Source organism: Sabethes cyaneus, chromosome 2 (genome assembly GCF_943734655.1).
Source record: "Sabethes cyaneus chromosome 2, idSabCyanKW18_F2, whole genome shotgun sequence".
Taxonomy (NCBI): domain Eukaryota; kingdom Metazoa; phylum Arthropoda; class Insecta; order Diptera; family Culicidae; genus Sabethes; species Sabethes cyaneus.
In genome coordinates, this window is record NC_071354.1 from 195,069,303 (window position 1) to 195,083,260 (window position 13,958).

At 40.0% G+C, this 13,958-nt stretch overlaps 1 protein-coding gene across 1 annotated transcript in view; it reads right to left on the reverse strand.

Moving 5' to 3' along the window:
• LOC128736507 (voltage-dependent calcium channel subunit alpha-2/delta-3) overlaps positions 1 to 13,958 on the reverse strand; it is a 33,579-nt gene that overhangs the window by 2,483 nt on the left and 17,138 nt on the right. Inside the window, exons 10-16 of the mRNA XM_053830992.1 lie at positions 12,991 to 13,071; positions 12,851 to 12,925; positions 12,683 to 12,787; positions 12,547 to 12,618; positions 12,276 to 12,478; positions 8,997 to 9,145; positions 8,414 to 8,455 (exon numbers count right to left, since the gene is read on the reverse strand). Of these exons, the coding sequence (XP_053686967.1) occupies positions 8,414 to 8,455; positions 8,997 to 9,145; positions 12,276 to 12,478; positions 12,547 to 12,618; positions 12,683 to 12,787; positions 12,851 to 12,925; positions 12,991 to 13,071 (727 nt within the window). The remainder of the gene's footprint in view (positions 1 to 8,413; positions 8,456 to 8,996; positions 9,146 to 12,275; positions 12,479 to 12,546; positions 12,619 to 12,682; positions 12,788 to 12,850; positions 12,926 to 12,990; positions 13,072 to 13,958) is intronic.

The window sequence follows — 13,958 nt, forward strand, 5'->3', positions numbered from 1 at the left end:
CATGATATTCATAGTTACTTTTGTTGTCTTATCAATTTAGTAATTTGCTTCTACACCTTCATTAGTTAAAGCACTAATTTTTTTTCATGTCACAAGCACTGTGGAGATTGGCTGTTTATTTCTAACCCAAACTATCTTGGGTTACTTGACGGACTGAAAGAGACTCGACAGTAGGGATCAACAATATCACCATTAATTGAGTACTGTTTAAATTTATTATATAAAAATTGTACGATTGTCTTGGACATCGCTTGTTTTGAAAATTCACAACTCTGGAATCAAACATTGAAGAACTATTTTTTTTAATGTAGGTAAATGCAAGGTAATTTTCTCAGCAATTTTAGAAAAATAAAATTTGAAAACAGTTTTCCACAAAATTTTGCACGGTGGCGCAAAACTCTGAAGAAAAGTTGGAAAAGATCACGTCGTGTTTGAAATGAACGTAAGGAAAACTCAGTTTAATTTACTTCTTACGACGATGTCGGGCCCTACTTGAGGGTCTCTCCGAATCTTGCATTTACTCTGAACTGCAAAAATACACGCATGTTTGTGCCTCGACATGAAGAGGCTGTAAGAATCAATAAGATCGTAGCACTGGTCCCACAATTGTCCTGTTGTCTCCCAGCTGGCCGCGAAGTCTGTCGTATATAAACAGAATGCCAAGTTTCGAAATCGGAATGTAGCACTTTGCTTTGCTTTTTAAATAGGGTGCAGATTCCCGTATCGTAAAAAATGCATGCTAGGATTTAAGGTCATCTGAGCTGCGTCGCTGATCTGGACAATCATTTTACAAACCACGATATCCTTGAGCTTCGCCTATGTTGCCTAAGCTGCTCTCCCTTTTATCACCCAGAAACATAGCCGAGGGTAGTCGTTTAAATTTTCGCTCGACTTTTGTCAGGTATCTTCAAAAGCAAGAACAACTCAGGCGTTTGTATTTGGTGTTGATCGACGGTCGGTGGTGCAATATTTAATTTATGGAATATTTGTTGACTGGTAGTAACGAGCAGAACTGGATGATGCTGAAAACGACTGACAAGCGTGGAAGACGCCATCGTCACGACGGGAGAAGAAAGTTGGATGCCGTTACGACGTCGCGACGTCCGCCGGTTGGAGAGTCCCGAGGTCCCTACTAGCATAGTTGCTAGTAACCGGCTAGTAACTAGTTGTGGTAACCGATTAATGGCGAATTTCAGCCATAAATGGGTTAGACCAACAACCAGAAATGACAAAAGTGTGCTTCTTGGGGTGAAAAGAGCCTTTGTCGAATAACTTAAATTCGGAGCCTCGGAGCCGCCGCCTGGTGGAGCTGTCGAAGTGTAATGGACCGACTTCATAAACGCCTTAATTACGACCAGCGATGAAACTTGGAGGATGATCGACGAGCGGAGAGAGCCGAAAGCCAGCATTGAGCAAGTGCGGACCAGATCGGCTAATGATATCTGCCCGTCAACGATAAGCAGAACTAAAGGATTGTCAAACGAAGAAACATGTGAGAAACCGCTGCCAATGGTGACATCTGTTTGCTGTATTTCTGGTTGCCTTAGTGGTGCCAGGATGAATACTAAGATGCCACTAAAGGAAAGAGCTGGTCAGCTATTGACTGACCGAACAGCTTAAGCAATAGGCTGAGTATTTTGAACAAAACCAACAGCGCGTGGCCCAATTGTTTGTCGCATTAATCACGTCAATTCTGAGGCGCAATCAATCAAAAGACACTACTCTCCGGCAGCAGCAAGCTGGATTCCATGCTGGTCAATCATCTGTTGACCATATCACAACACTTCGCATCATATTGGAGTTCCAGGACTCTCTTATGCCGGTGTTCGTTGACTTTGACAAAGCGTTTGACTGACGCAACCGCAAAAACTCAGGCGTAGAGGAGTCCCAGATAAGCTAGTCCATCTCATCGATGCCCATTGCGGGGCACCCTCGTGCAAGGTGTTGCATAATGGCGTCTTTTCCGACCCTCTCAATGCTAGTGTGAGGAAAAAGTTGCAATTATTCAGAGTTTCTGTTTCGCATCGTTATGAATAAGATATTACTTAGGGCTATTGACAGTAGACCAAATCGAGGATTGTCCTAGAATTATTAGCGGAACAAACGCTCATTGGAAGAGGATCAAAACGAATGAGGAGGACGAAAGGGGAGCGAACGAGATATGCAGAGAAACACTCAACTGAGATCCGCAAGGACAGCGTAAAAGAGGCAGACCCAGAGCAACTTAGCAAATGACATTCGAGCTGTTGACGATAACCTGTACTGGTGACAATCGCAAGCCATGTCGGGTTACTGTCGGCAGTAGAGATCTCTAATTTCATCCATTCGTTCTACCGGATAAGCGGACATGGGCCAATAAGTAAGTAAAAACTTACTCAACGAGCAACCAATCGTCGTTTTCTATAACGGAGGCCTGCTACTGGCGATGAACCACAATCAAAACTCTGACTCCTACAACTTTTCGGCTATTGTGCATACTTCAGTCACAGTGAAAGATCTCGTTATTAGACCGGCAAATCTATCGAGAGCACGTATGATTGTAAAGCCAGTCAGTTTCGGTCAGCACAATTATCTCGTACGGACTGTCGGCACATGCTAGTATGTAGTTAGGAACACTTATGTTCAAGCCACCATTGCTCTCCTAGTATACGGGGAAAAGATGTGGTTTTGAGAGGTTCGATGGCGATGAGATTGAAGCGAAGAACAGATCAACAGTAGGGCTGAGATCAGCGAAATCAAACTTGTCTGGCAGTCGTTTTCGAAAGCCTCGTTCACTGCACCCGCACATAAGACCGGGTGGCTGCTTGCCGCTGGCTAGCATAGCCCGACTACGGTGGGAGGTCAGGGGTGTCTACGATACCAACTATAGTGCGCTTTAGTACCATGTTGGGCGGTAAAGAAGCGGTTACCTAAGATCACGAACGTTCTGGTAGTATATCCGAGGTCCAGTAGTAGGAGCGGCGTCAGTAAAGTTTCGTTCAATAGTACCAGAAGTGCGGGTCAGTGGAGGAATGAGAAAGGGCGTCCCACCTCAAATTGCACCACGGAAGAAACGCTGTAAAATATTACCCATTGGGTATTTTCTCTTGAAAATTTGAATAGAAGTAGTTTAGGGTGTATTGTTTACACTCTATTTTTATCGCGGTCGATTTTTCGAAAATTTGAAAAATGGTGTCACCCGAAAAGCAACGTTGCGAATTTATTTTGCGCAAGCCTCAACTCTCTCATCACAAATGATGAGACTTACATCAAGGCGGACTTCCGGCAGCTTCCGGGGCTACTGTACTTCATTGCCTAGTACAAGTTTGATGTTCCGGAGGAAGTTAGGATGCAGAAAGTTTCAAAGCTTGCCAAGAAATACATGATTTGGCAAGCGATCTCCCTCAGTAGCAAACGGAGTGCACCGTTCGTGACTACCAGGAATGTAAACGGGCAGATCTACCTCAAGAAGTGTCTATAGAAGCGTCTGCTTTCTCTGTTGATGCAACACGAGGGCCCTATGACCTTCTGGCCGGATCTAGCTTCGTACCACTGTTCAAAAGATGTCCGGGAGTGGTACGAAGCCAACGGGGTCGCTTTCGTTCTCAAGAACATGGACCCCCCAATGCACCGGAACTAAGGCCCATTGAAAAATACTAGGGTTTTATCAAGCAGACATTACGAAAACATCCCAAGGAGGTCAAACTTGAGGAAGACATGAAGAAAAATTGAGTTTCCGTACAGATGAAGCTACAGCCAGGTTGTACAAAACTTTTTGAGTGGAGTTAACCGTAAGGTGAGAGCATACGCTTATGGTATTGAAGTTAAATGAAACAAATATGCCAAAAGCTAACTAACGGGTTACATTTTGTTGTCTGAAAGTTTGAAAAGGATCGGTCAATTAGGTAATTTTCTACAGCGTTTCTTCTGTGGAGAAATTTGATGTGGGAAACCCTTTATTAGCTACCAACTAGCATTTTCATACGCATATAAAAGATAAAAGTCAGTTTTACGTACAGATATGCATGTTAACAGATCATATTTCATGCGCAAAATTGGCATATCCGTACTATTTTGGAGGCGATATACGTCATTAGGAATATTATAAGTGTTACGAATCGATTACGACTATATTAAAATTTATAAACGAAATATCCGATTAAGCGCGATTCGCTTTGTAATGCTATTCAATTTTGTGCTGAAAATCGTATGTATGTCAGTTATTAGCATTATATACGATAGTAAATCAACTTAGGTTCACTTTATCAAGCTTTAGATACGATTTCGAATTTGTTAAGAGATATTTACGATAATTTTCGAACATTGACATACGAGTTGGTGTTAGCTGGGGAATATTTACTTGCCGTAAAGACGATTTTTGAAGCCTCTTTTCCCACGCTCAGACGTGGGACTGAAGAATACTGACGGCAATGACGCGACTACGTTGAGGGGGTCGGAGAAATCCATAATACCAATATAACCGTCACCCGCGATTCGTCGTGTCGTTACGTTGTTTCCTTATCACTCACCTTTACCCGTGATTCGTTTGCCACTTTCAGTAATTCTTGCACAATATCTCAACGTTGCTTGCTAATACCACAATATATCAATGGTCGCAGTGGTGTACATCTTTCGGCGCTTTGAGATATCCAACCACTAAAGAGGTGTACCGTTGCTTTATGGAAGAATACGAACATCCAAACTACATGGTGAAACCCATAGAACCTGTAGATAAAAGACCATCCGATGTTCGAACGATCCAGCATCACCACCAATGTTCGAGGCACTACAATGCGTCATGAAAGCGGTCATCTAGATTCTTCGTGAATGACTTATAGTTCGTGGAACCCGTTATCCAAGAAGATCTACTGCGATCCACACTATTCACCAGATTGCGTTTAAGTCGTGCTTTCAGCGGCAGACATACTGTTGAGGAAGTGGATATCAGGTTCATCTTACGCTCCTTGCGCTAGTTTCGGATAAGAACGTGCTTTTGGGTAGTACAATGATCTCCAGGACGATCAAGCAGTATCCACTTTTTGGCTTACATGAGACCGGAAATCGGATGTAATGAGCCTCAAAAAGTTGAGCTTCTGCAACCACCGCTAGTTCTAACTAAACGGAAAGTCAAGTCATTAGTCACTAATACAACCTCGTTTCAGTTTCATACTATCTTCGATGCCCCACTGGGAGCGTACAGAATATGCTGCTTACAACAAACCTTTTCACTTTTCTGTTGGAGTGTTCTGCAGTAGTAGAAATTCCCGCCATTTCGATGGAAACCTTTTGTAGCCAATCTTCAATCTGGTAGGGGTAGCTAAAAGCTATGATCCAAGAAACTACCGAATCTAGTACCAGGAGCCGTTTTAGCAACTTCTAATCCAGCTGATCCTCTTTCCCGTGGAGTCAATCCAGTTGACTGTTAAGCAACATTCGCCTTGTCGGAAGGGTGTGGGGTGGTTTTCTCTGCCTCCATCTGAGTGACCCGTAAGTCAGTTGCCTTGCTGGATGTCAAAAGCTAAAACAACCGTAATCATGAAGGCTACAGTCGACTCAAAGTTTTTCGACCTACTGTTCAACCGATTCTCCAGTTTCTGTCAGTCTCATTTTGCTACTATATTGCATATTTGATGCGACATTTTCGTGCCCTTAATGCAACCTCCAGCAAGACTAACGCCGAACATTTTTTTCACAAATTGTTTAAAAAAAACTATGAGCCCAATTATTTGAGTCAATTCGAGTGTAAGTTTGCTCGACGGATCTATTTTGGTATTTTAGAGATTTAATATGTAAGTCGAGTCCGGTAAGTTGTATTCGATAGTTGATACTAGTCAATGGAGTAACGTGACTGCTTGAAAGCTACTGATCCAACTGCCGTCGAGAGAGTGTATTTTGTTTTTGAGGATTTTCCGGTATATTTTATATTCTTTTTCATTAGGACACCCAGCGGAAAAAAAACCCGATGCGACTTCTATCATTCGAAATTTCTCTTAACTCGACAGATCATCAAGTCGAGCAGAGTTTTTCAACCACATGGAAAAATGTTTTTATTAATTTTAGTTTAAAGTGTGGTGTGGAAATGCGCAATATAATTCAAACATAGTAACATTTCGCCGTGTTTAGGTGGGGCGATTATTCTATTTTGGACTATTTACTATTTTTTACTTTTTTCTGTGAATTAAAATATTTCATTCTAAGCGGCTGAGAGGTTACCAAAATGATAATTTTACAACTGAAACTAGTGCAAATTAGTGGTTACAGGTTACATATGTAGCGTTGATATTTAATGGACATCGAGAAGCTAGTGGAGTTCAATGAACACTGCGTGGTAAACCTTAGGAAAAAAGTACACATCTAGTGCTTTTGAACAGATGATCAGAAACTGGGTTCATGCATATCGTTTTATTTTTTCGGAACACAAATAGAGATTAGCATAAGGTGATCAGGGATTGGTGACTGTAGTAAATGAACATCAGAAGAGAAGAGTTTACACACTGCAGTGAATAAGATGATCGGATGTGTTCTGAGGTGTCCTGCTGTGTATGTTTGTTTGTATGTATGTATGTATGTATGTATGTATGTATGTATGTATGTATGTATGTATGAATGTTCTTTTTGCTCATTCCTAGGTAGTGCGGCTAAGGGTTACGATTGCTGTTTTTGTGATCTTGCTGACTAATCAGCTCCATATTTCAGAAAGGGCAACTTCTACGTGATACTTTACTTCAGATGATATTCATCTAGCGCGACGATTATTATTTGAACGACAATTGGAAAATAACATGACAACTAGAATAGTCGATATAAAATATTAGGTATTTATCATGTCATCAATAAGAAAAATAAAAATTAAAAAAACTTCAGGGACAACGTGTGGATCTGAGGGAAAGGTTAGTTCTCATTCTAGTATCAAGTCGGTGAATATAAAAAAATAATTTTTTTCAAAGACACAAGCTCTAAAAAACATTTTTTTTATAAAAAAAAGTTCATAAATAGATCAAATATGTATTGTAATGGCATACATATCTTGCAATATAATTTTTACTAGGAAAAATACTCAAAATTTTTGATTTTCATATTTTGTAATCCCAGCTTCGAAAGTTGTACGCCTTATAAATGGTATAAAAATTTAGATATAAAAAACAGAGCCGTTTTTCGAAGAAATCTAAAAAAAAAATTAATGAAATTTCCAATACGAATCTATTAGTTAAATCTGGTTCTAAATTGATTCGATTTGAATGTTCATTATTCAGCTTTCCCTCAATAAGGCCCGTTGCAATTGTTACAAAAATGTTAATATTAAAAACAGTGTCATTCTCAATTATTTAATTGTGACAAATTGTGGAACCTACAGCAAAAGATTTACAGATTTACTTAATTTTACAGATATTTAATACCGTGATATCGAATACTGTGAGATTAGAACAGCTATCCAACCTTAATAAGGAAAGAAAAGCGTTTAAGTTGCCTTTCACACAAAAAATCCATAAAAAGTTTGATTTCTCAGTGTATAATTTATATTTAAAACCTTGTTAAATATTTAGGATTTCAGATATTGTTTCTAATATCTCTATTGCAACGACTTTCCGCATATTGTAATTATATTGGATTCCAGTCCTCTAGAAACGCGTTAAAAGCAAAAATAGTGTAACTGCGCTGTTGTTCTGTGGAGCTTTTTTCTGATATGTGTTATTTGGCAGTTGTTGTTTAATGTAGGAGTATACTTATTCCTGCATATGCAACTCCTCAGCTAACAAATGAACGATTTTTTTTTTTGTAAATTCTGTGCAAGTGAAAAATACTTTGCAAAACTGTACAAAGAGAAATGTAAGTAAATGTAAGTAATTGTATTGCTGCTTTTACTAAACTGGTACAACTGAAAAGAGACCGGAAAATTTCCTAAACTTTTGATCGGTATCCTAAACAACGCAATGATGACAAAAGAAAAGGAACGCTAAACACAACAACTGAGATTCTAACGTGAAACCAGAGAACCAAACCGAAATCAACAGCTATCGGGAATCGGAAGCAACACAAACTTTCAATATTCACTCTCTTTTTCTCTTGGCTTGGAACTAAACATAACCAACAAATTAAAGTTTATTCAACTAAGAAAAACAGTCTGGTGCGCTCAAAACGTGCGGTTCATTATAGGACAGATCGAAAACGACAAAATCTGGCTTGACCCAGTTTGGGCCCAATCAACGCAACGATTTAGTCGAAATCGACCTGCAAATCGAATCTGTGCAAGTTATATCGGGTGAACGTGGTAGACTAATAAATTGATTCTTGGTGAGTGCATAATATTTTGGTCACTAGATAAAAAAGTGCTCAAATAAATATAAAAAACCTTCGATTCGTTTGGTACTGACTAGTTAACGGATTGGCGTATTTTGGTAATAAACATTTCTTTCGGGTAGAAAATTTTACTCACAGTAATAGTAGTCCTTTTCAGGTATTCTGGTTGAAATGTTAGCTGCGGATTTGCAATTTTTTTGTTTGATTCATATGTTTGGTTTGGCGCAGAGGTTTGATCATTTGTCATTGGATGATTTGCGCGCGTTTAGATTGTCGGTTTTCGACGGAAGAAGCGCGAATAATTTCGACAACATGTGAGATTTCAGTTGGATGATTATCAGACACATCGAAATTAATCGAAAAGGAAGAAAAAAGAAAACAGTTGGTTAATCAACAAAATCTACGCTTCAGATGATCGCTGGCAATAGGTGTTGTTCTTGCTGAAGACATCGAGTGGTATCATGATTGTCCTAGAATAGATGATTATCGCAATCATAATGGGGAGCGATGAGGGAATGGTTTAGCTGGTGGTCGATGATGGCTTTTCGCGAAACATGAAGAAAATGAGTTCGATTACAGACACTTCACAAAAGAAGAGAAACGCGCTCAAGAAACCTAATTCGCACTGCTTAATAACACCGTTATTGTTTTCTGTATGGTAAAAACACTTATACAAAGACAGAGACAGACACGATGATAGAATGGCAAACAACACTTACAGAACATGGCATGCTCCGGTGGTGGTGGAGTGCGAAGGGCCGGCCACTTCCAGCCGCCCTGTTTCATGCGCTCCAGGAAATGTTTAAGCTCCAGTTCGGGTGTGGCAAACGATTCATTCACGTGTTCGTTGAGATATTTGCAGTACACCCTGAAAGATAAAAAAGGAGATTTGAATTAATACGATTTTTGTTATGTTTATAACAAACACTGCGTTCTCCACTTAAACATAACATAGTTTGACCGCCCTTGTGTCACCCACGATCTACAACTGTCTACAATCGAGGTAAATAAGTTGAACAGGTATCCGATGTATCCAAGATGTAACCACGCAAAATGCTACGTATAGGATTACGATTAGTGTTTTCCTGCCGAAATGTAATGTATGTTGTTCCTGAAAAGGACCGCTTTATTTTACTACTGCTTGCCAATGCCGCACCACCCGTGGAGTGATTAAAGTGATTCCGTCCAGCGATTGCATTGGTTCGCTAATGGCTGCTCTAAAATTTCGTACGCAATGTTACAGTTTTAAATCTGTAGTAGAGAACTGCCGATCTGATTAGCGTTTTGTACTTGGTTAGTCCGGCGCGGCAGCATAAATATGCTCTTTGGTCGCAGTGTCTTGTGGAGGGAAAAGTAGGCTCGACTTCCAGCTTGAATACGTCGTTGAATTCTCTTACTCGTATTACAGTTGGCGGTGACCAGGGATCCCAAATATATGAAATCATCAACCAGTTTCAGTTCATCGTCGTCAATAGTCCATAAGAGACTCTTCCTGCCATATATTCGTTTTTGAGGTATTGATTTTCAACCTAATCCTTCTGTCTCCGTTTTTAATCTGGCGTTGTTAGCCTTCGCCATCCCAAAGTTTAAAGTCATGATTTCAAGAGCATTTACGAATGCTAGGAGTTGGCTACTATTGTCGAATCGTTCCTTTCGTTTCGAAGCGCGCTCGCCGGATCATACCTTCAATAGCAAAATTAAATAACATATAGGATCCGTTTCCTCGCCGCCATCAGCTGCACAATTCGAAAGGACTCGAAGTACCCAGAAACCACACGTAGCACATCGCTTCAGTATAGCTTTGATCTGCCACGCCAGTTTGTCCGAAAAACTGTTCTAGTGAATTATCTGCCGTAGCCCGTAGCTCTTCGCGCTCGACTGCATCGTATGCTTCCCTGAAATCCACGCTAATATGTTGCGTAGGCATGTTGTACTCCCGACATTTCTGGAGGATTTAATCCGCAGTAGCACGACCCCTATAAGGCCCGTCTGATATTGTCTTAGGAAATCTCTTGCTGTAGGAAACTGATTACGTAATAAGATCTCGGAGAGTACAGTGAAGGCGGCGTTAATCAGCGTAATGTCGCAGTTCTTGAAATTATTCAGTGAAGTGTTTCTACTCTACTGGTTTTCCGATTAGTTGCCGCTTTTCTTCAAGATCGGAATTCGGAACTTCTAGGTTAACTTTCGTTCCGTCTCTTGATGTTATATTGACATTCAGATGCCTATCGAATAATAAGGTGATAAGGTTTTTGTTCTTGTCCTTACAAATATCACGGTTTGGTGTGTATCCTTTACGAGATTAGCTCACCGTCTCGTGGAACCATAGCTCGGAATAGTTGATTTAGCTCTTCACGAGCTCTGTCCTTTTTACTCCTTAGGATCGCAACAAGTGCTTGAAAAAATTGACAGCCCTGCATGAAGGTGAATATAAAATTTATAGAATATAGTATTCTTTTATTTATCAGCCCATGGACATGCCTACTGAACTGCTGACAGAGTTGGTCTTTCTCAGTTTTTTATCCTTCAAAATAGTTCATTCATTAATTGCAGTGCTAAAACATGCTCGAACATTCGAATAACCTGTCAGTCAATTTTCTTGCGCTTGACTGAATTTTAGATTCCAAAGTTTAGTTTTTTAAACTGCTTGGTTTTCAAAATTAACCGGACCTTGTCAACTCCTGTTATGTGCAATAACAAGAAGAGGAACCGAAAGATCGGAAGTGGCCAGTAAATAAAATACAATATTTCGATGGGATGTTGAGTGGAAAACAAGATGGAGCTGTCGACGTGATGGACAAATAATCAAAGAGCTAAAAACAGTAAAGCAGCTGGAAAGGACACCATCCCCCTGAATATTTGAAAGCCGGGAACGACCAGCTGTATTGTCGAAGGCAACCATTCAAAAGTAGCTTTACAATACAAAACGTAACATTTCAAAAGGACCGAAGTAAGAATGCGAGATTCTCTTCGTGTCTCCTCTCTTTCGCATATCACGACGATGCAAAAGTACTATAACAGATCGGCTTTGCATGAATCCGTTGCTGGTGTCAGTAGCTAGCAAACCGGTAACAAAACTTTTGTTGTAATGCAATTATATCGCCGTAACAGGTACTCAGAAAGGAAGAAATACCCAAGAGTGATTCTCATTGTTACTTTGGTCCTTTTGAAAAGTCACATGAGAATTAGCGGAACATAACTCTTTTAAATACTGATAGATATATAAAATTTTCTTGTAATTTGTTTCATAGACTGAGGCCGTTAGATGAAACCTCTTGAGCTTGTTGTGGTTTTCGAGAAAGGCACTCCACAGCGGACCAAATGATGTTGCGAGTTTAAGACGTTGTACGATTTAGTTAAGCGAAGTGAGTGATGAAAATGCTTGAATATAATTGTCTAACAACGTTGATTAAGCTGATAGAAGTTGGACTTCCTGTTGATTGGGCTACCAGCTGAGGTCGCGTAGCCTGCCACTTCAAAAGAAACTCGTGCTCTACAAGACTCTGATTTTCCCGGTAGTGATCTACGATCATGAAGCGTGGACGTTGAAAGTAAGCGATTGACGACTTCAGGGTATTTTCAAGTGTAAGATCCTGTGAACAAATCTTAGCGGCGAATTAGATCATGAAGTATGGCGCATGGGGGTGAATCACGAGAGATACCACTCGCATACATACGGAAGTCTACAGTCAGCGGGCTGGTCAACTAGTAAGGATGTAGGATGAGCGACCGGCGTGAGTAATATTCAGCAAAGAACTCGATAGAGGCCGACGATGTCGCAAGATGGTCATAAGCATCTTATGTTATACTAAAGTAATGCTCTATTTGGAAATTTGGAATTTGACAAACTCTATTTGGAAAATACTCTTTCTAAACTGGGAAAAACACTTCTTCACCAACCGCATGATGGGTTGACCTCTTCACATTCCACAGTTTAGAACACTGAATTTGCAGACAGCAAAATGGGCATGCTTGGTTTCACGACGTAGCATACTCACCAGTCGGGATGAATTTTCCAGTTGATGCCACTAAAAAAGTTGACAACGTTACTGCCCTTTGCATGAATACGGTGGATTTCGTCCTCCGTACGGATCTGGAGTCGATTGACCCCGTGCGTTTCCGGATAGGTCACCACCAAGGTAAATGGTGTATTTTTGATAGGCGTCCAGTAGTACTGGCGCCGGGTACGCGAAACGCGTTTCTAGAAAAAAAACGCGAATAGTTTTTGTTGGTGGTTGGCGGTTTTCTATACCGAGACTCGGTACTTACCATTTCATCGAAATGATACTTCACATGGACCCATTTTGCTCCGGTAGACTGATTTATTATAGATTCTCGTATCTGTAAAGGAAAATGATTTTATGAATTTTTTGTTTAATTTTTGCTCTTTCTTTGTACTGCTTACATGCAATAAGGCAGGGTTAAAGTCTCGTGGTCCACGGTCGTCATCGGTCAACTCCACCTCTATCATATCGACCGTGTTGTAGGCTGGTTTCAAAATGTCTTGGAACTACAAGTTCAAGCAGTGGTTTTTAAGCTATATCGTAATTTGATTATTGAATTGTTTACTTACAACTGGACGGAAATCGGGGTGCGTTAGAATAAAGCCGTTATTCGTAACGATGAAGGCGTATCCGTTGACTCCGAGCTTTAAGAAGATAAAAATAATTTAATTGTTTTACCGTAAGGGTATTGAAATGATTTAACACCTACCAAATGAGGCTTGAGATACTTTTTGATCTCAGCAATTGGTACATCGGCTCCCGCCACTCCGAGAAGATTAGCCACTTTGGTCTGCATGGAAATGATTAATCAGACTTTACTTTGAGCGAACAAGAATATGGTGGGGTTGGATTCTGCTAGCTATCATCTACGTTGGAACTGGGAAGTGATCAAATAACTTTTATAACCAAATAAACTATTCTCAAATATAAAATCTAGTTGCTTGTAAAGGTTATGCACGTGAATATGGCAACGGAAAGCATTGTCAAAATGGATTAGCAGGCAAACTAATGAAAAATAAGGTGAGTCAACTCTGCAAGGTTCTAAAAAGACAGAAGAGAACAGGAGGTTTGATAACTTTTCAGAAACCACATCATCACAATAACGCAGAGTCGTTTCAAACAGTTTCTGATGTGAGTCAAAGGATGACCAACTAGCATTACACTATTCTTTATATATGTATCAACAAATGAAGCTATTGGGTTTCGGTCTATAACCTATCAATCCTATTCAAAAATCGACACACAAAGTTCAGGGAATAGTTAGTACCTACAGTTCAACACCAGCATAAAATTGATGGATGTTGGAAGAGTATACTCTACTAGAGCACTATTTGATTATATATGATATAGAACACACTCTTTAGAATAAACAACAGCTAGCAAAATTTGGGTACACTCTTCCTAAAACAATGTATTCATAAAGTATACATCAATTCAACTCCTTAGAACATAACGCACACACGCATAAAATAATCAACACTAAGGCATCGATTCACTATGTATTCTCTGTGATTAACTGGAAAGCATCTTTCCGGTATTTAGACTATCTGCAAAAAATCGATTTATCTGCATGGAGTTACGCTAAATACAACTTCGCTAGGTGGTTAAATACTGGTTTCCTATAAAAGAACAAAGAAATACTGGTTTCCTAGAAAATAACGCCCTAGTCACTGGCTC